This window comes from Cervus canadensis, chromosome 2, assembly GCF_019320065.1.
Source record: "Cervus canadensis isolate Bull #8, Minnesota chromosome 2, ASM1932006v1, whole genome shotgun sequence".
Lineage (NCBI taxonomy): Eukaryota > Metazoa > Chordata > Mammalia > Artiodactyla > Cervidae > Cervus > Cervus canadensis.
This window is the reverse complement of record NC_057387.1, coordinates 108,182,566-108,207,929: the sequence shown is the minus strand read 5'-3', so window position 1 is coordinate 108,207,929 and position 25,364 is coordinate 108,182,566. Positions and strand designations below refer to the sequence as shown.

The 25,364-nt window shown below is 45.2% G+C and overlaps 1 protein-coding gene across 1 annotated transcript in view; it reads right to left on the bottom strand.

Moving 5' to 3' along the window:
* Positions 1-7,756: 7,756 nt before the first annotated feature.
* Positions 7,757-25,364, bottom strand: part of TRPM8 (transient receptor potential cation channel subfamily M member 8) — an 89,109-nt gene continuing 71,501 nt past the window's right edge. Inside the window, exons 22-25 of the mRNA XM_043462048.1 lie at positions 20,280-20,379; positions 19,175-19,208; positions 13,495-13,587; positions 7,757-10,463 (exon numbers count right to left, since the gene is read on the bottom strand). Of these exons, the coding sequence (XP_043317983.1) occupies positions 13,537-13,587; positions 19,175-19,208; positions 20,280-20,379 (185 nt within the window). The 3' untranslated portion in view covers positions 7,757-10,463; positions 13,495-13,536. The remainder of the gene's footprint in view (positions 10,464-13,494; positions 13,588-19,174; positions 19,209-20,279; positions 20,380-25,364) is intronic.

Genomic DNA, 25,364 nt, shown 5'->3' with positions numbered 1-25,364 from the left:
TAAACACAGGCCAGGACCCCAGTCTCTCCACACTCTGTAAACACTCCCTCACATCCGGGCCCCCTTCCCCCTTCCACTAACCTGCCTGTGTCCATCTACTCACAGTCCTGTCACCATAAGCATTCCTACAAGAGGTGGCCTGAGGAAGCCTCTGAAGCCTGGGCAGCTGGTGAAAGGGAAGATCATTGCCAGCACTCTTCAGTTCATATCCACCCCCTCGTCCCAGACACATTTACAGAAGTAAGCTCAAAGCCATCGAAATGACCCAGAAGAGAAAATCCATCAGCATTCTGGCCAAAGCCAAGCTCTGCTCAACTACCCAGGGAGCTGAGAAGGCTGGTGTTTCAGAGAGCGGAAGGCCTGGGGAGCAATGAAGCTCAACTTCTCCTCCCCCTAATGAGGAGCCCAAAGCCCAGAGAGGCTTAAAGGCGGCTGCTCACCCGCAGGTGTCCTCGTTCTTTGAGAATTAATCTGGGCACACTGCATCCAGAGGCAGGCAGTGAGTGCTTGACGAAAGTGAATTTATCTCCCCCTTGCCAAACCCCCAAATGCTTCCCTCCAAGTCAAATGCACCACAAGTCTGAAAATGAAAGCCTCTCTTTGCTTGATCAGGGGAGAAACGGTGTCGCCTCATTTCAGACAGATCAGAGGAAAGCTCAAGAGGAAGGAACATGGCCCAGGATTCTGGAGCTGGAACGCCGAGTGCTCTCTGGAGTGGAAAGGAAATGACTCTCCTGACCTGGAAACAACCCTCATTTGCTATGAGAGTCTCTTGTTTCCAGACTCTCCAAGGACAGCGGGGGTCAGAAGCTGGGGCTTTGATGGGTAGACAGCGTGGGGTCTGCAGGGAGAGAGAATGCAGGCTGTGCCTGGGGTCTCCCGGAGGAGGTGGGCTGTGAGGGAAGCCCCGTGAGGGTGCTGCCGCCCCCCGCCCTCCTGCCACCAGAGCCAGGACTCCTGAGTGTCTTCCGTTCTGGGTCACTGAAGGCACGCGTTTCCTTAAGCATCCATAAATCGCCTGATCTGCCTGAAAGAAACTGACAGTGGGGCTTGAAAGAAAATCCATTTCTGGAATAATAAGAGAGCTTGGCAGCTTCTGCGAGCAGATTCAAGCAAAGCTGAGGGCGCCCAGGGGATTTTCACTTTGCAAGGGGTAGGGGGTGGGGGGTTGTCTGTGCCCGGAGGTTGAACCAGGGGACGTGAGAGGTGAAATCGGAGGCGAAAAGCCTCTCTGTCAGCGTGGAAGGGCAACTTCGCTCTTGTTCTTCACCCATCTCCAAGAAAAATTAAGTAGACATCAGAGTCATCTGCCAGCGCTGAACTGGAAGGAGAGAGACAATGAGGAAGAGAAAGGCTGGAGGAGGCTTGGGAGGGGGGTGCAGGGGGCGGAGGCAGGGGGAGGAGGCAGGGGGACAGGAAACGGGGACAGAGACCATCACTGCTTAACATCTATTCAGCTGGGGTCACCACAGCGCTGTAACACAATTTGTTCTTTTGTACTCAGCTCAGACAGTAAAGAATCTGCCTGGGGGATCTGAGTTCGATTCCTGGGTCAAGAAGATCTCCTGGAGAAGGCAATGGCTACCTACTCCAGTATCCTTGCCTGCGAAATCCCATGGACAGAGGAGCCTGGTGGGTTACAGTCCATGGGGTCACAGAGAGTCGGAAACGTCTAAGCAACTAACACAACAGCAGGAAGGCAAAGGAGCACGTGAGGTTTTACATTCATGCACACAAAATTACTGCAAACACTGTTCTCCTACCTCAGAACTGTGTATGTGTGTGTGTGTGTGTGTGTGTGTGTGTGTGTGTGTGTGTACACATATTAAATCTCAATTTGAGAGCTACATCCTTTTTGGCTTATTTTTAAAATAAACCCCCCTGGAGTAGGAAATGGCAACCCACTGCAGTATTCTTGCCTGGAGAATCCCACGGACAGAGGAGCCTGGCAGGCTACAGTTCATAGGGTCACAAAGAGTTGGACACGACTGAGTGAATGAACACACAAAATAAAAGCAAGTGCTCCTCTGTGTGTCTATGTGAAGAAGGCACTCCGGCTTGAGGGTGGGAAGGAGACGTGTCACAGTGGCCCCCCACGCTGGTCCCCTGCAGGCAGCCCCCACCCTCTTTGCTGCATGAGCGTGGCTCCCTGGAGGTGTCTGCTAGTTGCTGTCTTCCCCAGCTAAACTTTCCGGACATGTAGGGGGAATTTCACATGATCACTACATGGTGAAGCATTTTGCGAAGAGTACAGAATCAAGAATTTAAAGGAAGTTAATAAGGGACCCACAGGTTCAAGGCGAATGCCGCGTGGGTTGGGGCCTCTTGCCAGGTCAGGTCTAAGTGTACTCTGGGGTCAGGATTTGAGCCCAGGTGAGCCGGTTCAAGGGCTTCCCAGGTGGCGCTTCCCAGACTTCCCTGCCTGCTGATGCAGTAGACAAGAGACATGGGTTCGATCCCTGGGTCGGGAAGATCCCCTTGAGAAGGAAATGGCAGCCTACTCCAGTATTCTTGTCCAAAGAATCCCCATAGACAGAGGAGACTGGTGGGCTACAGTCCATGGGGTCACATAGAGTCAGATACACCTGAAGCAACTTAGCATGCTACTTGTGAGTTGGTTCAAGTTCCTGCTTTCCGCCACTTCCCAGCTGCTGTGTGTTCCCTCCACTTCCGACACTCCCCTCCTGTCCTGGATTAACCCTCTCTATCGCTTTGCTGGTTCTGAGGAATCCCTCCTGCCTCTCCCCCAGAGCTCGGCTGAGAGGCCCTCATACCTGCCCCTGGACCCCTATACTACAGCCCCCATCATCCCCCAAATCTCAGGACTCCCTGCAGACAGTAAGATCCCTGGGGACAGGGTTTCTGTAACATCCAAGCTTTGTGAGCACACAGTGTGTCTGCGAGCACAATGAATGAAATAGTGAGAAAGACCAGGTCTTTGTCCTACAACTTATATATGCAGAGTACATCATGAGAAACGCTGGGCTGGAAGAAGCACAAGCTGGAATCAAGATTGCTGGGAGAAATATCAACAACCTCAGAAAAGCAGATGACACCACCCTTATGGCAGAAAATGAAGAAGAACTAAAAAGCCTCTTGATGAAAGTGAAAGAGGAGAGTGAAAAAGTTGGCTTAAAGCTCAACATTCAGAAAAGTAAGATTATGGCATCCAGTCCCATCACGTCATAGGAGATAGATGGGGAAACAGTGGAAACAGTGTCAGACTTTATTTTTGGGGGCTCCAAAATCACTGAAGATGGTGATTGCAGCCATGAAATTAAAAGATGCTTACTCCTTGGAAGGAAAGTTATGACCAACCTAGATAGCATATTAAAAAGCAGAGACATTACTTTGCCAACAAAGGTCTGTCTAGTCAAGGCTATGGTTTTTCCAGTGGTCATGTATGGATGTGAGAGTTGGACTGTGAAGAAATCTGAGAGCCGAAAAATTGATGCTTTTGAACTGTGGTGTTGGAGAAGACTCTTGAGAGTCCCTTGGACTGCAAGGAGATCCAACCAGTCCATCCTAAAGGAGATCAGTCCTGGGTGTTCATTGGAAGGACTGATGCTGAAGCTGAAACTCCAGTACTTTGGCCACCTCATGTGAAGAGTTGACTCATTAGAAAAGACCCTGATGCTGGGAGGGATTAGGGGCAGGAGGGGACGACAGAGGATGAGATGGCTGGTTGGCATCACCAACTCGATGGACGTGAGTTTGAGTAAAACTCCGGGAGTTGATGATAGACAGGGAGGCCTGGCGTGCTGCGGTTCATGGGGTCACAAAGTGTCAGACACAACTGAGCAACTGAACTGAACTGAACTTGTCCCACAAGAGCTCCTAAGCCCATGGGAGGGCAGATTCCTACACAACAACCATGACACCTCATGGATAGCTGGAAGGGCTACAGTCAAGTTTACAAATCAGGTTCCAAACTCACGTGGGGAGGACTGGTGACCTCTGCCTGGGGTGCGAGGACAGGGCAGGCGCTTAATTAGGGATACATGTGTGTGTGCTCAGTTGCTCAGTCATCTCTGACTCTTTTGCAACCCCATGGACCACCAGGCTCCTCCGTCCATGGGGTCTCCCAGGCAAGAATACTGGAGAGAGTTGCCATTTCCTACTTCATGGGATCTTTCCAACCCAGGGATCAAACCCACATCTCTAGCATCTCCTGCATTGGCAGGCGGATTCTTTACCGCTGAGCCCACCTGGGAAGGGATGAGTCCAATTCTAACCAGCCAAGAAGGGAGAAGGAACAGACTGATAAGGAGACCACAGGGCACGTGGAGAAGGGTGACTAGCTTGGTCCAACAGCCAAGCTGTCTGATTGAGCTCCTACAATAGATCGGGCATTGTCTAGATGCAGTGAGCTAAACACAGGGGGAGCACAAAGCCCTTCCTTCCAAAAGGTCACAGTAAGGGAGGGAGTGAGACCCACACGGACCATGGTGGAAACTGTTAACCACAGGTTCCTGGCCAGGATGCCCATCCTGGCGGGAGGTCAGTGAGTGAGGTGCTCACCCTCCAGCTCCAGGGAGGCTGGGTGGGGGCCTGGCCAGGGTCTGTGGCCTCGAGAAGTCCCCTCTAGCACTCTGGTGACCCGCTCATACCTTCCACACGGCCAGGATGTGGAAGAGCTGGGAAACTCTCAGGAAAGAGTTGCTCTGGGAGTGCAGAAACAAGGCAGGCTTTATGGAGGAGGTGATTCCCAAGTTGGGCCCTGATAATAGAGTAGGAGAGGTGGAGAGATTTTGAACAAAGGAACAAACTAAGAATAAAGAGTGACAATAAAGTGTGCTAATCTTCATTGACTCACTTCATGGTAAATAGAAGGAAAAAAAGTCAATTCTAAAGAAAATCAACACTGAATATTCATTGGAAGGACTGATGCTGAAGCTGAAGCTCCAATACTTTGGCCACATGATGTGAAGAGCCAGCTCATTGGAAAAGACTCTGATGCTGGGAAATATTGAAGGCAAAAGAAAGAAGAAGCGGGTGGCTGGAGATGAGATGGTTGGATGGCTTCAGTGCCTCAATGGACATGAGTCTGAGCAGGAGATAGAGAAGGATAGGGAAGCCTGGCATGCTGCAGTTGTGGGATCACAAATAATTGGACACCACTTAGCGACTGAGCAACAACAGCAGCAGACCTTCACTGAGCAGTAAGAAAGTGCCAGCCTGGACCTCAGCACCTCTAAAGTTATCTTATTTAATCCTCCCACCTCTCTGAAGGGAAGGATGTCATTTTACACGTGAGTAAATTGAGGCACAGAGAGTTGAAGTAACCTTCCCAAAGTCACACAGCCAGAAAGCAGTGAAGCTAGGATTCACAGCAAGGTAATGTGTCCCAGATTTCCGCTCCCTAGTAAATGATCCACTGAGGCACATAGCAAAACTGCAGAAGCCGTGTGGCTTTCCTGGGATACAGGATGCTGGATGGTCAGTGGTAAGAAACAGGCAGGGAGGAAGACACAGCATTCGACTCAGACCAGGAAAGCCACATGGACAGCTGTTCCTGGAGCTTGGGATCTAGGCCAGGAGGTCACATCGTGTGTCTGCAGGGGAGGGTGAGGGCCAGGCTGCTCGTCATAAGCTCCCTTTTTGGGATTTGGGCAGAAGTTCAATGGGGAGCCATTGAAGACTCATGAGCAGGGCCCAGGATGCTCAGTGGGGAGCATCAGGAAGATGACCCTCGGGCAGTGCCAAGGATCAGGAGGAGGGGGCACTGTGATGGAGACATGTAGAAGGATGCTGCGGTGGTCCAGTGTGACAGGCACCCATGGGTGGCCCCAGGTGTGATATGGTCCCTGCACGTGTTCTCCGTCTGTTGCCAGGATTCCTTCCTGGTTTGTTTTTCTTTCCTGATGATTGGTGCCATCATAAAGAAGTGCTCCCTGCACACCCCTTAACACGCCCCTCCTGGCCTGCACCTTTCTTCTCTGTCCTCATCTCAATAAACCTGCCACAATTTCCCCCCCAGCTACTTCAAACACCTCAGCCCTGCTGGTGAATAGCAATTAGTGACCGGCTTTAGCCACTTGGGTCTAGCTGTCTACCCCAGGGAGCTTCTCAAGGCATTTCTTTGATACAAACATGGGGGCATTCAGGGGAAGCCAGTCTCTTCCATCTGCCGCAGGAGCAGTTGTCTCTTGGACACTTCACCCCACACAGTTCCTCCTGGGTCCACGCTCACAGCCTTTGCACTCGGCTTACTGCCTGCAGCGTCATGCATGCATGCATGCTTAGTCACTCAGTCGTGTCTGACTCTTTGCAACCTCATGGAATGTAGCCCACCAGGCTCCTCTGTGCATGGAATTCTCCAGGCAAGAATACTGGAGTAGGTAGTCATTTCCTACTCCAGGGGATCTTCCCGACCCAGGGATCAAACCCAGGTCTCCTGCATTGGCAGGTGGATTCTTTACCACTGAGCCACCAGGAAGCATCAGGTCCCTGTTTATCTTAAATCAATCTTGTCTCCCTGGTGGCTCAGACAGTAAAGCATCTGCCTGCAATGCAGGAAACCTGAGTCCGATTCCTGGGTCGGGAAGATCCCCTGGAGAAGGAAATGGCAATCCACTCCAGTACTCTTGCCTGGAAAATTCCATGAATGGAGGAGCCTGGTAGGCTACAATCCTTGGGATCGCAGGGTCGAACATGACTGAGTGACTTCATTTTCACTTTTCTTTTGTCTCCTGTAATGGATTGTAAGATGGTGGAAAGCAGGGCCTCCTGTTCCTTTCTTATTTTGATTTTTTATTTTTTAATTTATTTTATCCTTAATCCCCAGGAAGTATTCCCAGTGGACACTTAACTGACAACACATTGCACATTATGAGAAAAATGAGGGAAATGGCTCCTAGTCAAATAAGGCTTCTGCAAGGGGAAAAACACTGATTAAAAATTTGAGGCTATAAATGAGCCCATGGAGTCCCAAAGCCCCAGCTTGATCCTAAACTATGGTTCAGAAACATTCACTGAGGTCTGATGGATGTACAGGGCAGGCCACTGAAGGCTGTTTTGTCCCTCATGTTTTCCATCTTCAGGAGAATAAAGACCTGTCCAGTCCACATGTGCCTAGCTTGGGGTGGGTCAGGAAAGGCAATGGGATGTTTGTGTCCAAAATCCAGCCCCAACTCAGTGGAGGGCCTGACTCCTAAGCCTTTTCTTTTTGAGGTGGAGGCTGTGGGCAGAGGCCGTGTCCATGGCAACCTCCGAGTTCAGTCCTCCACATGGACCACGAAGGGGGCGGGGTGGCAGGAGGGAGACACACTTCCCCAGTTGTGTCTGGAACCAAGGTGGCTTTGGAGGACTCTGCCTTCAGCATGGAAACCGAGTACCTCAGTCTGGGCCCCAGCCTCCATCAGTATGTGGGATTGTGGACATAAGGCACTACCTTGGCCCCAAGACAGATCCTGAGCCCACAGGAGACCCTGTAAGCTCAGAAATAACCACACATATCTGAAGGGTGGTGACCTAGCAGGGTGTCTCCAAGTCACAGAAGCTGGAGACCCTAGGGGTGCAGACGGGAGCCCAACTGGGGGCACCAAAAGGTGACCATGGATCCAAACCTGGCCCTGATGGCAAGAATCAGAACCATGGGGGACAGCCTTTGCTTGCACCTGATCAGAATGCTCGAATTATCTGCTTATCAAAGTCAGCTCAGGTAACTCTGCGAGTCAAATCCCCATAGAAATAAATCTGGAGGGAGGTATTGTATTTTTTTTTTCACTCTCAAAAGAATGACAAAGGCAACCCATGAAGTTTCCTCCTCATTTAATTCAACACAGTCATTTGAACCAAGCCGCAAGGCTAACAGCGGCCATGCACACACACACAGGACATTTTCAGTACCACATACAAAGACAGCACCTTTGATTAGAGGTACAGCCAAGACGCGTGCTGTTTTCATGAGCTACACCTAAAACAAGGAGTGTCCTACACAGAGATCACGGAGAGGAACCGTGCAGAAACCTCTGCCAGACAAGCCGAGCTGGAAGCACTGGGCGGCTCCTCCAAGTGAACTCCGAGCGTTGTTCAAGTTCTCCGTCATCAGCGTCAATGGAACAGTTGCTTTTACTCACGATATTGATGTGCACATGGCCTATTTCTTACACTAACAAAAGCACAGTCTGTAAAAATGTGAATATAGGAAAAAACACATTTAAGGAGATCAGCCAAGAGTTATGCTAAATTTTTATCTTCTAGGAGAGTTTCAAGTTACTGATTTTATTCACATTCATCATTTGAATTGAGGATAAAAGGTTAGGATGGTTGTCATTCTCTATGTGGTCTTACGGACAGGGCCAAATACTTTGTTTTTTTCCAGTCACTATGGCGATAACACAAGCCTCTTCTTGGTGGATTCAGAAAAGGCAGTTCTTCTAGTTGCTATGGTGAAACAAAAATGAAATTCCCTTGCTAACAGAGCAAACTTGAAAATTCCATTCATCGACAATTTTTGTCAAGTAAATTTTGTTCCACCTTTCAGAATCCAAAACCATGCATTGATCATCCCCACTACTAAAATTCCTTGTCAGGTCATTAAAGAGGTTTAGGTAAAAAGACATCTTTTATTTGTGTTCATTCCCTACAAACATCCTGAATGTTGTGAGGAGTCATTTTAACTACTGCCCAGACAAAACAGAAAAACATTTTTTTGGTTCATGCTTTTGTAATTTTTCTAATGAGATAATCATTTAATAGCTTCCTTCTAAGATTTTCTTCTTTAGCCACTGAGTACATTCTATTCAAAGTGGAAAAACTAATCACGGATGTTTAAATAACTTTATTTACTTCTTTTGCCCAAAGATAACACCATTTCCAGACAAAGCTGGGACTACAGGTGTTCAATAAGATAATACCTTGAATTCTATAGCAATGCCCTCACCCTCTATGTTACTGAAATAAGTCTACTGGTTTCTTCCTAAACTAAGGATTAGATGCAATATTTTATCTTAGGAGTTCTAGGTTCTGTATTGTGTTAATAATTCCCAATTGCTAAACATTTTTGAAAAAGCCTTGTAAATGCTTTGATAAGACTTATATTGAAGGCGGGAGGAGAAGGGGACAACAGAGGATGAGATGGTTGGATGGCATCACTGACTCAATGGACATGAGTTTGAGTAAACTCTGGGAATTGGTGATGGACAGGGAGGCCTGGTGTGCTGCAGTCCATGGGGTCGCAAAGAGTTGGACACAACTGAGTGACTGAACTGAACTGATGTCAAGCTAATAATTCCTATTTGCTAAACATTTCTGAAAAAAACCTTATAAATAGTTTGATAAGAAGTACATATTCCTGGGAATCTAGCCATGGGAAATTTTCCCAACTATGGAAAAAGATTCATGCACATAGATGCTCACCCCATTGGCCAACAAGAAACCACCTTCAATGACCAACATAGCAGAAATCATTAGAGACTGAATAGCATGCAAGTGTTAATGTAAAGTTTAAGAAGACCCTGTATATAAAGAACACATCTTGGATAAAATATTAAGTGAAAAAGCTTATGTAAAATTGTATATGTGGTATGCTGACTTTATATAAAATTTTAAAAGAGACATAAAACATGCATAGAAAAAAAAAAAAAAAACAGATCTGGATAAACACCCTGACTTGTTAGCAGTGATTATCTTCAGATAGTGAGACTGTTTATATTTTCTACTTTCCCCATAGTCTATGTTTTCTATAATACCCATGAATTTCCTATCATATCCATGAATTATTTATAATGGGAAAATAATAAGTAAGAGGAACGTTCAGTGAAAACAAAATCAGATGCGCCTCTGAGGAATTCATTTTCAGGTGCCTTTTCACACTGCTAGGAAGGGGATACTTCCATCAAGTGGGGTTCTGGGGGCACATGCAGGAAGATTATGCTTTAATGATTAAGATCAGAGAGAAAAATGATAAAGAGTTTCTCCTGGAAAAAAAAAAAAGCAGAGTCCTCTAGCTGTAGCATGTCTTAGAATCTGACCTGACTGCAGAAACTTTTAACACTATGACAGATAATTAGTCACATAATACCAAAAAAAAAAAGAAACAAAAGAGAATCCGTTGAAGACAAAGTAAGGATCCAGGAGAGAAAGCAGGACCAGGTTGCTGTTCCTAGGAGAGATGTTCCCTAATGTGCATGGGTCCAAGGAGGACAAGAGAAGGAAACGGGAGAACTCCGGGCAGCTTGAAGCATCCACAGAGGGCTCCAGCCACGGAGACGCAGAGAGCAACAGGGCGGCCTGGGGGGAAGCATGGGGAAGGAAATGTTCTTCCTTCACATCCGTCTTCTTGAGTGAAATCAGAGACACATTTTATCCTCAGACTGAGCACACTGGAATGATTAAAGCCATCGTGGTGCACCCAGGGGCCTGAACAATTCTCGCTTAGTCAGGAATACAGCTGTTGTCAAGATGCAACTGCTCAGCAGTATCCCTTGAATCTTCTCCATGTAGACGTCTGATACGACCTGTGAAGACAAAGGAAGAGCACTGCATTAAGAGTCATCTCCCTCTTCTGTTCTCAGGACACCGTCTGCTTCAAAACACACTAGTAACATACTGACAGAGGGCCTAAATGCAATACCAGGCATTGAGACATTGCCTTTCAGTATTGAAGCGGTTACATGACCATTTTTCTCCCTTAAAGAGGTGAGTTCTGACCACTTTGCCAATGTGAACAAAATGACTGTGGTTGAACAGTTAAGACTCAACTCAAAGATAAGACCCAGAAAGCTTCCAAGTGCCCTATTTGCTGAATGATTTCTGCACAAGGATGAGTTGATAGTAACATTAAGAACTGCAATAATGTACTGAAGAGATGAACTAGAATTTAAGTGCAGCCAATACAAGAACCGATGGATCATTATGGAGGGATCAAACAATTTCTGGTGCCCAAAGGAAGTACTTCCCACCCCACCTTCACTCCACCCATCCTCAGGGAAGGGGTAAGGGTACGAGAAAACAAATAGCTTTCTCTCACCCTGGTTCTTACTTCTTTTCAATTTTAGCATGGGAGAAAGAAATATTTATACCCAAACATCTCATCCCAAGTTATTGAGTCAAAGGCTGATTCAAGACGGAGAGCGCCGATGGGCAAATTGATAAGGACTTGTCCCCAGATGTCCCTTCTGCCCTGCCTTCACTGGTGTTCAGCTTACACCCACTTGAGTTGGCATTCACTTCCTTGCCCCTACTCCTAGGAAAGATATCCTCACCTCTCTAGAGAAAGCAGTATCAGAGAGACACTACGATAATAATATTTCAGCACCATGTACCAGTGGGGAGAGGTAGGAGAGAGGGGCAGGATATGGGGAGGGGAGTAAGAGGTACAAACTAATGGGTAGAAAATAACCTACACGGGTAAATGATACAACACGGGAAATACAGCCAACATTTTATAATAATAAGTATATAAATAGAGTTAACTTCTAAAGAATTAACCTTTAAAATTGCAAATCACTATACTGTACACTTATAACATATAATATTTGACAGCAGCTATACTAAAATTAAAAAAATCAAAAAATATATATTTTAGCAGCATGTAGGTGGTTGTCTATAAAATTACATTTTCAGCGAACTTCTTAAGGACATGCCAGACAGACGACATCAAAAAAAGAAAATGGATCTTCTACCCGAAGTAAAAAGTATACCAACAAACTGGACGTGCCAAGCACATTGTTTCTAAAGATATCTGTAGTTAAGACTATCTCGGGCCTCCGTGTTCTCACGCTCTTCTCATCCCCAGGCTCACAGATGCCCACGTGGACATGAAGTGATGTCTTTCCCCCAATTCATCTTCATTCACCAGTGAATTAACTCTCCTTACATTAAAAAAAAATTAAGTCTAAGCAAAGAGAAGGTTGCTAAGAAACCAGTCTCTGTGCTCATTTTCCTCATAGTCAACACTCTTGGAAAAAAAAGAGAGATGAGATTAGATCTTTAAGAGGTGGATGAGTACATCTTCTCTGATTACTACACCTCTATGGGTTTTTAAATCGTTTTAAATTGTTTCATCACTTCCTAATTGTTTTTTCTATGACTCAGCTCATAAACAAAATAACAAATGCTTCAAAACTCAAATTATAATTTATTGTAAAGTATAATATTGTGTTCATGAAACACCATGATGGAAGAGTTGAAATGCATTCTTCCTAAATATTCAAGGTTTGTTTTCTTGAGCAACTTGTGGGGCTATGCCTGTCTTCACACAAAATAAATATACAAATAAAATATGTGCCAATCTTGCCCTTACAAAATCTTCCAGGATAGAGGGCTTAGAATATGATATGTAATTGTCAGGATCCAAGGAAAAGTGTTGAGTGACCAGATAAACCAAATACAGTTATCCCTATAACACAGCCACTCTGTGAATAGAAATTCTGCTGTGAGAGGATTTATGCAAAGGTAGAAATCAGGGTCTGAGCCTTAGCACTTAGAAGGTGCTCAGTAAACACAAAGGGAAAGAAGGAAGGTGGGAGGGAGCCTTAACTGTGTTTCCATTCCATGCAATTCACTTCCTTAAAAAAATTCTAATCAAATGGAATGCTCATAGCTGTTTCCTCCTAGCTCTACAACTCCCTAACAACATTTTTAACATTTGGTTTCAGCATTTGGACAGGTAATGAGAAAACTTAATTAAAGTAAATGCTCAGATCATGGTACAAAGCCTTGGGCTCAATTTTGCCAGTTAACTGAATTACATTTTTATTGTGTGAATGAGCTATTGCTAAAAACTTTGAAAGTGAAAGAAAGCATTAGTGGCTCAGTCAACTCTGTGATCCCATGGACTGTAACCTGCCAGGCTCCTCTATCTATGGAATTCTCCAGGGAAGAATCCGGGAATGGGTAGCCATTCCCTTCTCCAGGGCATCTTCCTGACCCAGGGGTCTCCCAACATTGCAGGGAGATTCTTTACTGTCTGAACTATCAGGGAAGCCCCCAAAGTCTTAAAATCTTTACTAAAACATTTTTGGTAGTAAGATGTGATCAACATTCATTTGTTGAGAGAAAATAAAACAAACCAACCAAAAGACCCACACTTTGTGTATCCCCTAACAGCAAAAATCATCAATGATGCATCATAAGAATGAGGTACATATTTGAAGCACAGATCTGTAAAGACCCTCATGATCTAGCATTGAGTAAGAAAAAATTGCCAAGTCTTAGAATAGTCTGACCTTGATTCAATTAATGTCAAAATAGCTATATAATTTGCAAGTTTTGAAAAAAACGATTCAAAAAGATGCTACTAGTGCTCATCTTGGACCAGGGAACAGTCTTGCACTGGGGGCATGAGGGGGAGTTATGGGAGGTGGGTTTCCACCTATATTCTTTCTATATCCCTTGATTGTTTGATTTTTTTTACACCATCGTTATTTTGCAAATCTGATCACATGTGAAAATAAAATAACTGAGAAAATATCATGATCTTGAATTAGTCTCAAAATATGTAAATTTCAGAGCAAAAAAAAGAAGAGAGCTATTAAAATGACTTACCTTGCTAGAATTAAATTTTTCTCCATCAGAGTCCATGCAGTTTTATTTGATTTTATTAGCAATCTCTTTCAGAATACCTTTGAGGTCATTAAGCTTAGAAAGGGGAAAAACAGAACTGGTCTTAAGATCAATTTTCCAACTTAAATTTTAAATCATGACTCTAAGGCTTTTCCATGAAATAGATTAACTATACATGAAATAAGAAGTTTGGCCCATGCCTGGAGTACGGCAGAATATCAGACAGGTGATATTTCAGAGCTTGTTCACTACAGACTTTCTGAAATCAAATCACTAGCAAATAAGCATGAGCACCAATTAGGATTAGTTTTTGCTACTGCTGTTGAGTCGCTAAGTCACGCCCAACTCCTTTGCGACCCCATGGCCTGTAGCCCACCAGGCTTCTTTCTCTGTCTGTGGGATTCTCCAGGCAAGAATGCTGGAGTGGGTTGCCATTCCCTTCTCCAGGGGATCTTCCCAACCCAGGGATCGAACTTGTGTCTCCTGAATTACAGGCAGATTCTTTACCGCTGAGTCATCAGGGAAGCACAAATCTTAATCACTACTGATTCCCACATAGAAATGATAGATTTTTAACAACACAGAAATAATATATAACCTATATATATACATATATATAATATACACATATATAATTTACTCATATATAATTTACACATATAAATCATAATGTTATATGTAACTAATACCAATAAATGATAAGATATCAATAAAGCTTTGCTTTGATAAAAGCATAACACTAATGAAAATAATATAATACTAATCAAGTTTTTGCAAATAAAGTGTCTCCCTTCACCAAAAACACAGTATAAATAGCAAAACAAATTTAGGCAAAAGGCAATATTTTCAATACATGCATATTTCACAAGTTTTTACACAAGATACATGAAGATGATAAAGATCACTTCAAATTACAAGCCATATTGTTAACCTGGTAAAAGCTATAGACATAACGCAATCTCTGTACAGTTGGCTTCCAACTTGCTAAATCACTCATTCAAGGAAAACTCTCAGTTTAACTATGGTTTCTTTCCAGCATTAACCTCATCATTTAAGTGTTCTTAGAAAAGGACAAAAAGAAACCGTAAGGGCTGCCTAAAATAAAGGCATAGTAAGATTCCTACTTACAGACTTAAGGTCAAGGAATGACTTTGTATTCTGGTGTAAGAATGAGTTGGAGAATTTTTTTTTTTTTTCCACTGGAGGGTTTGGGGAAATCTCTGTATTTGTTGCAGTAAAAGGACTTTAATACACTGTTTAGTATGGTTTAAGACATCAAGAGCTTGCTCAAAGAAACAAGTGGCCAGCCCTAAAATTCTCTTTGGATACAAAGGAGAAACTTTTGTTGTTGAGAGGAGAAGGCGCAGAGGATGGGGGAGGAGATAAAAAGGAGAGAGGGCAGCGGCAGGACTGAAAGAGGGGAGAGAGCCAGTGAAATCCTTGGGTGCAGGCTGAGGGCTCTGTGTTGTGTGGTCTATGGCTTCCCAGGGCTCTGCCTAAATTCTACTGAAACCTGCAAAATGCAGCAGGTGGGGGGCTTCTTGTAGGAACCCACAAAGAGGCTGAGCTCCACAGCCAGGGAGATGCCAAGGGGCCTGGACCCAAGGTCCTCCCCTGAAGGCCCCACAGACCCCAGACTCACACGTATGTGTGGACAGCCCCCAACTGTGACTGCCACCATCTGGGACCCCTCAGCAGCCCCCACAGCCCCCACTGCACAGGCCCACCACCCCCCACAACCCTCCCCAGCCCTCCCAGAAGCTCATGGACTAGGAGACCTCCCTGAACCCTGGGAGGCAGTTCAGCTGGTCCAGTGCCTGGATGTCCGGCTGACCTCTGACCTCAGTCACACTCGGCTCCATCCCCGTGTTGCCATCCTGCCCAGGCTCTGAGTGCACCCCAGCAAGGTACACAGAAGGTTGAGCTCAACCCCAAGTCCACTTTCCACTGACTCCCTTCAAAGCCACCTGAAGTGGACCAACAAGTAGAACAACAGAACCAAAAATAGCCTGTTTTCTCTGCACACTGACCCACACATCTGGACACACCCCTAGTGCCTCTATTCCCAAGCCAAACTGTCTAAACCCCTCTGATGTGGCCACTCTGACTGCTGAGAGGGCTCTTTGAAGGAAGTGTCCCCAGAGGTTTGGGGGGGGAATAAACCCCACCCCTAAAGAGGCCAACAAGTTCCCTCACAGGACGACACAGCTTCCCCCTTCTTCCCACTCGGGGTTCCCCCTCGTTCAAGCTGTCCCTCTCTAGTCTGGAACATTCCACGCCTCTCTGAACTTAGGGTCTTCACAGCTGCTGACCTTGTCCCCTGATAATGTAGACTCAGGCAATCTGGAAAACACGCCTGATACTGCAAAGTGTTATTCCTACTTAATCCTACGTAATTTGGCTTGAAAATGCTCCCATACCCAAAACATTCAACAAAGGGTCCATTCATGAAATTTGGGGGCCATGTCTGCTTTGATGGCACTTAGCCCAATGGTGTCTTCCTTGTTCAGAGGCTCAGTCGTCTCCGACTCTTTGCGATCCCACATACCACAGCACACCAGGCCTCCCTGTCCGTCACCATCTCTCGGAGTTTGCTCAAACTCATGTCCATTGAGTCAGTGATGCCATCCAACCATCTCATCCTCTGTCATTCCCTTCTCCTCCCACCTTCGATCTTTCTCAGCATCAGGGACTTTTCCAATGAGTCAGCTCTTCACATCAGGTGGCCAAGGTATTGGAGCTTCAGCTTCAACATCAGTCCTTACAATGAATATTCGGGATTGATTTCCTTTAGGATGGATTGGTTGGATCTCCTTGCAGTCCAAGGGACTCTCAAGAGTTTTCTCCAACACCACAATTCAAAAGCATCAATTCTTTGGCCCTCAGCCTTCTTTATGGTCCATTTCTCACATCCATACATGACTACTGGAAAAACCATATCTTTGTCTAGACGAACCTTTGTTGGCAAAGTAATGTCTCTGCTTTTTAATATGCTGTCTAGGTTTGTCATAGCTTTTCTTCTGAGGGGCAAGTGTCTTTTAATTTCATGACTGCTTCACCATCTGGAGTGATTTTGGAGCCCAAGAAAATAAAAGCTGTCACTGTTTCCATTGTTTCCCCATCTATTTGCCATAAAGTGATGGAACTGGATGCCATGATCTTAGTTTTCTGAATGTTGAGTTTTAAGCCAGCTTTTTCACTCTCTTCTTTCACCTTCATGAAGAGGCTCTTTAGATCCTCTTCACTTTCTGCCATAAGAGTGGTGTCATCTGCATACCTGAGGTTATTGATATTTCTCCCGGCAATCTTTTTTCTTTTTCATTTATTTTTATTAGTTGGAGGCTAATTACTTTACAATATTGTAGTGAGTGGGTTTTGTCATACATTGACATGAGTCAGCCATGGAGTTACATGTATTCCCCATCCCGATCCCCCCTCCCACCTCCCTCTCTACCCGATCCCTCTGGGTCTTCCCAGTGCACCAGGCCTGAGCACTTGTCTCATGCAGCCAACCTGGGCTGGTGATCTGTTTCACCATAGATAATATACATGTTTCGATGCTGTTCTCTCGAAACATCCCACCCTCACCTTCTCCCACAGAGTCCAAAAGTCTGTTCCGTACATCTGTGTCGCTTTTTCTGTTTTGCATATAGGGTTATCATTACCATCTTTCTAAATTCCATATATATGTGTTAGTATGCTGTACTGTTCTTTATCTTTCTGGCTTACTTCACTCTGTATAATGGGCTCCAGTTTCATCGATCTCATTAGAACTGATTCAAATGAATTCTTTTTAATGGCTGAGTAATATTCCATGGTGTATAAGTACCACAGCTTTCTTATCCATTCGTCTGCTGATGGGCATCTAGGTTGCTTCCATGTCCTGGTTATTATAAACAGTGCTGCGATGAACATTGGGGTGCACGTGTCTCTTTCAGATCTGATTTCCTCGGTGTGTATGCCCAGAAGTGGGATTGCTGTCTCCCGGCAATCTTGATTCCAGCTTGTGCTTCCTCCAGCCTGGCATTTCTCATAATGTACTCTGCATAGAAGTTAAATAAGCAGGGTGACAATATACAGCCTTAACATACTAGGGGTCTTCCTAGTCACTCAATTAAAAACCAGCAATAGTACATCAGAAGGAGAGCAGCTGAAACAGGGTATCCTCTTGTGTGATGGTGTGGTTCCAAAGATAGCTGTCACGTCTCTCCATGTCTACGCGTCACTCCCACCTCGAGGGGTAGAGCATGGACGGGTGGAGTTTACTCCTCTCCCAGCTAGATCTCAGTCGGTCTGGGGCTTCTTTACTCAATGTCATGCCAGGTCCAGGTCCCACCTTGGGGAGCACTTCCTCAGTCTTGGAAGCCAGCCCCTATGGAACAAAGGGAACTGACCCGAGATGCACAAGCCATGTGGATCAGAGGTCATGTGGGGACAAAAGCAATGAGGAGGAGCACCAAGGTGCCAGGTCCTGGCCTTAGTTCCAGTTGAGACCACAAGAAGCAGAAGAACTGCCCAGCTGGTCCCTTCCCAAACTCCTGATCCAGGAAAGCGAGAGGGAAATAAGATAGTTGTTTGAAGTCCCTGAAGTGTAGGGAACTAAAGCTGATTGTGACAGAAACATTCTACACTCGTCATCCTGAGTGGTTGACACCAATGTATGGAGCAGGCGGCTCCAGGGGAGGGAAGGAGATGAAGGAAGAGACAAGCTATGGGGGCAGGAGGTACAGGTAGGAAGGTTCTAGGCATCAGTTCAGTATCCTGCATGGGACCAGACCACAGGAAGGGAGACCCATGGACACATGGCCTCTGATGTTTTACATGCTGCTGATAACTAGTACAGAAATACATATGCAAGGAATTGTGGGCTGGATAAATCATCAGTTAGAGCTCTGAAGAGAGCACTTCTGGTTCATTTATTCAATGTTTTTGAGACTCTCTTATAGGAGGGGATCTGGGTACTAGAAACCCTGCCACTCCTGATGGGGTACTGTCAGCAGTGAAACGGCACATCTTGGGGGTGGCAAGGGGGGAGCAGCGAATGTGTCATGTGACTGCAACACCCAGGGCCCATCCTCAGAACACCACGATAAGAGTGATACCACCTCCTCCTCAGAGCCTAACAGGGAGCCCGTATTTATGAATCAATTGTCACTTCTCCTGAACCAAATCATAATTTCCAGCTGCCCAGCTCAGGGTGGAGGTGGCCAACTCTCTCTCTAGGCTTGACATTTACGTGTGTATTTGTGAATTTGTAATTCAAATTCAGTAGGTGACAAATTAGAGTGGCAATAAAGACTGGCAAAGAGGCTCCCATGCTCCCAAGCTGCTTTTCTGAGCCTGCCTGGTGTTCCTTGTCATTGCAAGCATCTTTCTCTTGAGAGGAAAAGAGAAATGGGGTCCTGGGTTAGACAGAAGCAGGAGAAATTTCAGACGCTGTAGAAATGGGACTCAGGACTATTCCCATGTGGGCTAGGAACATCTGAGAAACAATTTTGTTCCAGCAGTCAGACTTTACGCAGTGAATGAAGACAACTGAACACAGAACAGGGTCATATCCATTTTTCAAGACAATTAACTTCATTTATTTCTGGCCTCTAGCTGAAAGCTCAAAGATAATAGAGTTTAAAAAATATTTCCCAAACTATAAACAGGACCCTACCTTTGTATCCAGCTGTCTAAAACGATGCCTTATTCTTCAAAGATGTTTAAAAGAGAGAGAACAGAGAGAGAGAGAAAAAAGGGGTTATTAGGCTCCATTTTAAAGAACAAAATACAGATCATTTTCATCTTCAACTAAATTAACATCAGCTGCTTTTATCATTCTTACTTTCTTCCTAATACCCAACCAAAGCAGAACTGCACTCTTGTCCCAGTTGGAAGGACAGCAAATTGATGCAGCCTTTGTTGATGTGGGTGGGGGGTGGAAGATGACACATAAGGTCCATTCCTTCCTTCCAAAACTAAGACCTCTGAGTCCAGGGACGGAGGAGAATAGAGGCCTCTGCCTTGTTGCTCGAAGAGAAAAGGCACGCCTCACGTCCCGAGCTCCCGAGAGTTGTGTTAAGTCTAACAAAGGGAGTAGTTGTTCTTATGTTCGCTCTTTCTTAGACTGAATTCTGAGGTGTGCTTGGAGCTCTCAGAATTACATTTGACTAACCCTGTTAACCCCACTTTAAGTTCAAAGGGCATGCTCCTGGAGGCCCTGCATCCCACATTCTTCGTGGACCATCTATGGAATGAGTGATGTGTCTAGTTCTTTGGGATGTTCACAGCAACCCCATGTGCCTCACAGAGGATGCTCAGGACTTCTCAGGGACAACAGTCTGTGACAGACCAACCAAAAGGCTTTGCCATCTTCTAATCTCTCTGTCTCTTCCTCGCAGAGATACATGTGTGGACCCTGTGAGGTGATGACTGCTGCCCATGATCTGTGGATCTTCCCAGAATCCACCTCTGCAGCATGGCACAGGGACCCATGCTCTGGTCACCTGGTCCCATGGCCTTGCCTTGTGGGTCCCAGATATCAACACCTCTTTCTTCCCTGCAATCAGGAGGCCCATCAGATAGCAGGTGCGGAGGTTTTGCCCTTCCTAGCAGGCTGACACACCCTTCTGTGTTTGTCACCTTTGGCTGTCTGAGCCTTATGCTGCCACTTTCTGGTATAAATTTTCTTTACACAGAGTTTGTTCATATAAGCTGCCTGTGATCTGCTAGCTTCCATACACGAGGGGAGCCTCGCAAAGCAGGAATGAATGCTGACGTACTCCTCTGAAGGGTCGCTGGCCTTTGTGTTGATCTTGACAAGGTAATTTTCTTTCATGACACCTTCCCATGCCAGAGTCATGTTGTCTTCATTCCTGAAACCTTGGATGATGAGACAAAGAAAAACATTCAAGTTGTTTCACTTACCCCTTTCCTTCCTAAATCAACACCTGCTAGGCATTTTGCCATACTCTGGAACCAAAGGAATTAGATCTGTCCTGCACAGGCTGATCTGACTGTTACTCACTAGTGACTGCAGCAGAGCGATGGAATAGTAATGAATTTCTTGGTAACAATGAGGAATTGGGGCTTGTATGAAATAGGAATGCACTTTTCATTCCAAACAGAGATCCATCCATAGCCCATCTATGCGTTTTGTGACCTAACAAAATCATTTCACTAGTCAATTTGGTTCTCATATTTCCTATGTTCCATTTTGATGACATCAGAATGCTACACTGATTATCCAGTTGGATAATTACTGATGGATTGTCTATTCTCAACCTAACACTGGGGTAGAAACTTTGGAGGAAAGGAGAATCATCACTGGACTTCATTCCTACCCTCTTGAAATATGCAGTCTAGGTGTAGACTTCAAGGAAAATCTTATTTCTAGTCTTTTCCTCTCACCTAAACCAGGTATGCTGCAAAACTGGCCTGGGGAATGTTCCAGCAAGATTTTTAGTTCTTTTTTTTTTTTTTAACAGTAGGGCTCCCCTGATGTCTCAGACAGTAAAGAGTCTGCCTGCAATTCCTCAGACCCCGTTTCGATCCCTGGGTTGGGAAGTTCCCCTGGAGAAGGAAATGGTAACCCACTCCAGTATTCTTGCCTGGAGAATTCCATGGACTGAGGAGTCTCGTGGGCTACAGTCCACGGGGTTGCAAAGAGTCAGACAGAACTGAGTGACTAACACTTTTTACAGTGACTTAGCTTTTCAGATGGCATGCAAACAAAAGAGCAGATCAACGTGTCACTTGTGTTTCCAGGACTAGTGCAATGGACAGCAACCCTTCATAGGAATTCGTGGGGAAAGAAAAGTGCATATGTTCATGCAGGTGTCCACTCAGAATAAGTTTACTTAGTGTTTAGTTTTAAATTTGTTCTTCGAGATGTTAGAGTTTAGGAACTGCTATAAGATTTTCCTAAATGTAGAAAGAATTAATTGGGAGTCAAAGGCAGAACCAATATGCACGGATCAGAATTGAAGCGGATCCCAGATAGCAAGTCCAGATTTTTTTTTCAATGGTGGTCATTCACTTTAAAAAAATAATTCCTAACTGAATTTCTCTTAACTGGATTTTTCCAAGCAAAGTCACTCTCAATGTCTTTTCCTCAAACTAAACATATGTGGAAGCCCAGTAGGAGAACTTAATAATCAACTGGAAAAGGATAGATGCCTGAACTCAGGTGGCGAGACAGCAAAAAAGGCCAATGATTAAACCTCCAGCCTCTCTAAGAGTCAAGGAAATGTTGACTGAGACAACAACATGGCAGTTTCACAACCAAACTGGAAACAGCAGGGTCTACAATAATAACTGTACCAGGAGTTGGCAAAGAGGCGAATAAACAGGTTTGCCATACACTGCGGAAAATCTGTGAACTGTTACAGCCTTAGGGAACGAGGGAGGGATGGGAACAGACATATCAAAAGACTTCAACATGTACATACACTGTATCTAGAAATTTCTCCTCTAGAAAGAACTCAAAGGAAAAAAAAGTCGCTGATGCACTCAAAAATGAATATATAAAACTGCTTATCATAGTGTGACATAGTAACCAAAGAGAAGAAACCATCATACATGCTTAACAAGGGATTGGTTTAATGAAGTATGGTATATCCACAGGCTAGAATATTCCACAGCTAAAAATTATCATAAAAGTATATATTTATGGTGACGAGAGATGTTCTACAGGAGGTTATTAGTTAAATGAGCAAATTAGATTTTGAATATGTATGCACAGAACAATCAAATTATCATACACCCACCTAAAAATAACAGAATCAATACCAATAGGCTATCAATATTTATCTCTAGATGTGCTGTGCAGTGCTTGGTCACTCGGCTGTGTCCACCTCTGTGTGACCCCATGGGCTGCAGCCCACCAGGCCCCTCTGTCCAAGGGGGTTCTCCAGGCAAGAATACTGGAGAGGGTTGTCATGCCCTCCTCCAGGGGATCTTCCCAATCCAGAGATCGAACCCAGATCTCCCGCATTGCAGGTGGATTCTTTACCATCTGAAGCTCATCTGCTCTTACCCTTAGTTGAGCTTTTCTGTATTTTTCAAATGTTCTATAAATAAGTACTTTTTCATTCATGAAAAGTGATGGGTTTTATAAAACTGTAATCACTGGGTAGCATACCTTTTACTATCACTTGAAAGCATTGCCCAAAAAGTACTAAACGGGGATGCTTGGATTCTACCTTTTCTGAAAAGTTATTTGAAAAATCTTGCATTTTTTCTCCAAAGAAGAGCCATGTGGAGCTTAAACCCCATGATTCTCCTATCACTGGAGGCAAATGCAAAGTAAACGTGGGAAGGAAATCAATACCGTGAGAGGAGTCGATGACCACAGAATGCTGTGGCTCAGGAATTAGCCATCCCGGAGGAGAGACAGAAGGGCAGGTGGTGACCAGATGCCCCAGGATCTCCAGGGAGTAAACAGCTCTTGGCTCCCTGTCTTCTGTCATCACTGCACAGTGGCTGGAGGCTCCTGTCCTCCACCTCCCATCCCCCCCATGTCTTTATTCCTTCCTGAGACTAAGAACTGTCTGAAGAGAACATCGATGGCTCACTGTTTCTCTGATTGCTGTGAGCCCAGCAGAGAGGCAGGTGCAGATGGACACGGCTCATTTCTGCTGTCTTTGCTTTCCCTAGTTGAAGCTCCTGTCCACTTGCTGGCCAGATTGGGGGATTTGCTTTCTCTTTATTTATCTATTTTAATTGAAGAAGACTCTGGAGAGTCCCTTGGACTTCAGGGAGATCAAACCAGTCCATCCTAAAGGAAATCAACCCTGAATATTCATTAGAAGGACTGATGCTGAAGCTGAAACTCCAATACTTTGGCCACCTGATACAAAGAGCCAACTCATTGGAAAAGACCCTGATGCTGGGAAAGATTGAAGGCAGGAGGAGAAAAGGGTGACAGAGGATGAGATAGTTGAATGGCATCAGTGGACTCAGTGGACATGAGTTTGAACAAGCTCCAGGAGATGGTGAAGGACAGGGAAGCCTGGTGAGCTGCAGTCCATGGGGTCACAAAGAGTCAGACACGACTGAGCGACTGACCAACAAATAATTGCTTTGCAGTGTTGTACTGGTTTCTGCTGTACAACGGGGTAAATCGGCCATATGCACACATAAGTCCCCTCCTCTTGGACCTCCCTCCCACCCACTCCCACCCCACCCCTCTAGGTCATCACAGAGCATGAACTAGCTTCCTGAGCTTTGTAGCAGGCTCTCCACTAGTTTTCTATTTTACACATGGTAGTGTGTGTGTGCTCACTAAGAAACCAACACAGCATTGTAAAGCAATTACACCCCAATAAAAAAAATAAATTAATGAAAACAAATCCACCAACCTGGCCAGCGAGTGGACAGGAGCTTCAACTAGAGAAAGCAAACAAGTCAGAAAAGAGCCGTGTTATTCTGTACCTGTCTCCTTGAAGGGCTCACCACATTCGGAGAAACAGTGAGCCAACGATGCTCTCTCCAGACAGTTCTTAGTCTCAGGAAGGAATACAGAAATGGAATGGGGATGGGAGACCACCAGACAGGTCCCAATTCACCCCACTCTCACCTTCCTCAACCCCCGGTGTCCACATGTCTGTTTTCTACATTTATGTTATTATGCTTAATCACAAATAAGTTTGGGGAGGAGATCTGCACTTATTCCTGCCTTCTCAACCCATCCTGAATCCAAAGGACTGATTTGTCCTCACCCATACATCATGTCTCCCGATTCTATTGATTCTGGACTGGAGACTGGACCTGCCTCCCATGTAGCCCCTCTGCCTCCCCACCCCCAACTGGAATCCCACTGGCGATGGGGAATTCCCTACCTCACAAGGTACCACATCATTTCCAGACAGGCCTAACTGTTAGACATGGCTTTTATAGCTCAGCTGGTAAAGAATCTGTCTGCAATGCAGGAGACCCTGGTTCGATTCCTGGGTGGGGAAGATCCCCTGAGAAGGGATAGATTACACACTCCAGTATTCTTGGGCTTCCCCTGTGGCTCAACTGGTAAAGAATCCACCTGCAATGAGGGAGACCTGGGTTCGATCCCTGGGATGGGAAGATCCCCGGGAGAAGGGAAAGGCTACCTAGTATTCTGGCCTGGAGAATTCCAAGGACTGTATAGTCCAGGGGGTCACAGAAAGTCTGACACAACTGAGCCACTTTTACTTTCATTTTCACTTTCCTTTATACTTCATCAAACCTTCCTCCCCACACGATTTCTCCATCATTTATTTTTTTCTCTGTAACTTCAGGAAGAAGTATGAAACTTGTTGCCAAAGACTCTAGTTGGCAACACATTTCCTAAATTTACTTTGCATTTGCCTCCACGTCTGCAGGCTTGGTTTGGTCCCCTGAGCCCCCCCACAGGTTCTACAGTCATTCATCTATGACACGGCTTCAAAACAGACTCAAAGGTAGATCTGAGACGCTTCATGACACTCCTCTGATCTTTGGGTATAGTCTTTGAGTACAAATTCCAGGTCTCAGCTTTCAATTCCCATCCCTGATATAAAGACTTCTCATTCTTTTGGTTAGAAACGATTCACTCTGTCTTCCACAGCAAAACAATGAGGAGAAAGACAGTAACTTATCCAAATTGTCAAAACACTTTTCCTCATTAGGAAACGCAATTACATACCCATGATAGCTAATGACATCCCCAAAGTGACATTTAACATCTTGAAATACTGCTGTTAAAAGAGCCGACCATGAAGATTGTTTAAACTGTGACATGAGATGGGGGTCGTTGTACATTTACATTCTGAAAGCCAGATTTTAGGGGATCACGGCTGCAGGGGTAACACAGAAGCAAATTACGAACAATATTGAAGGTCATATTCCTGAGT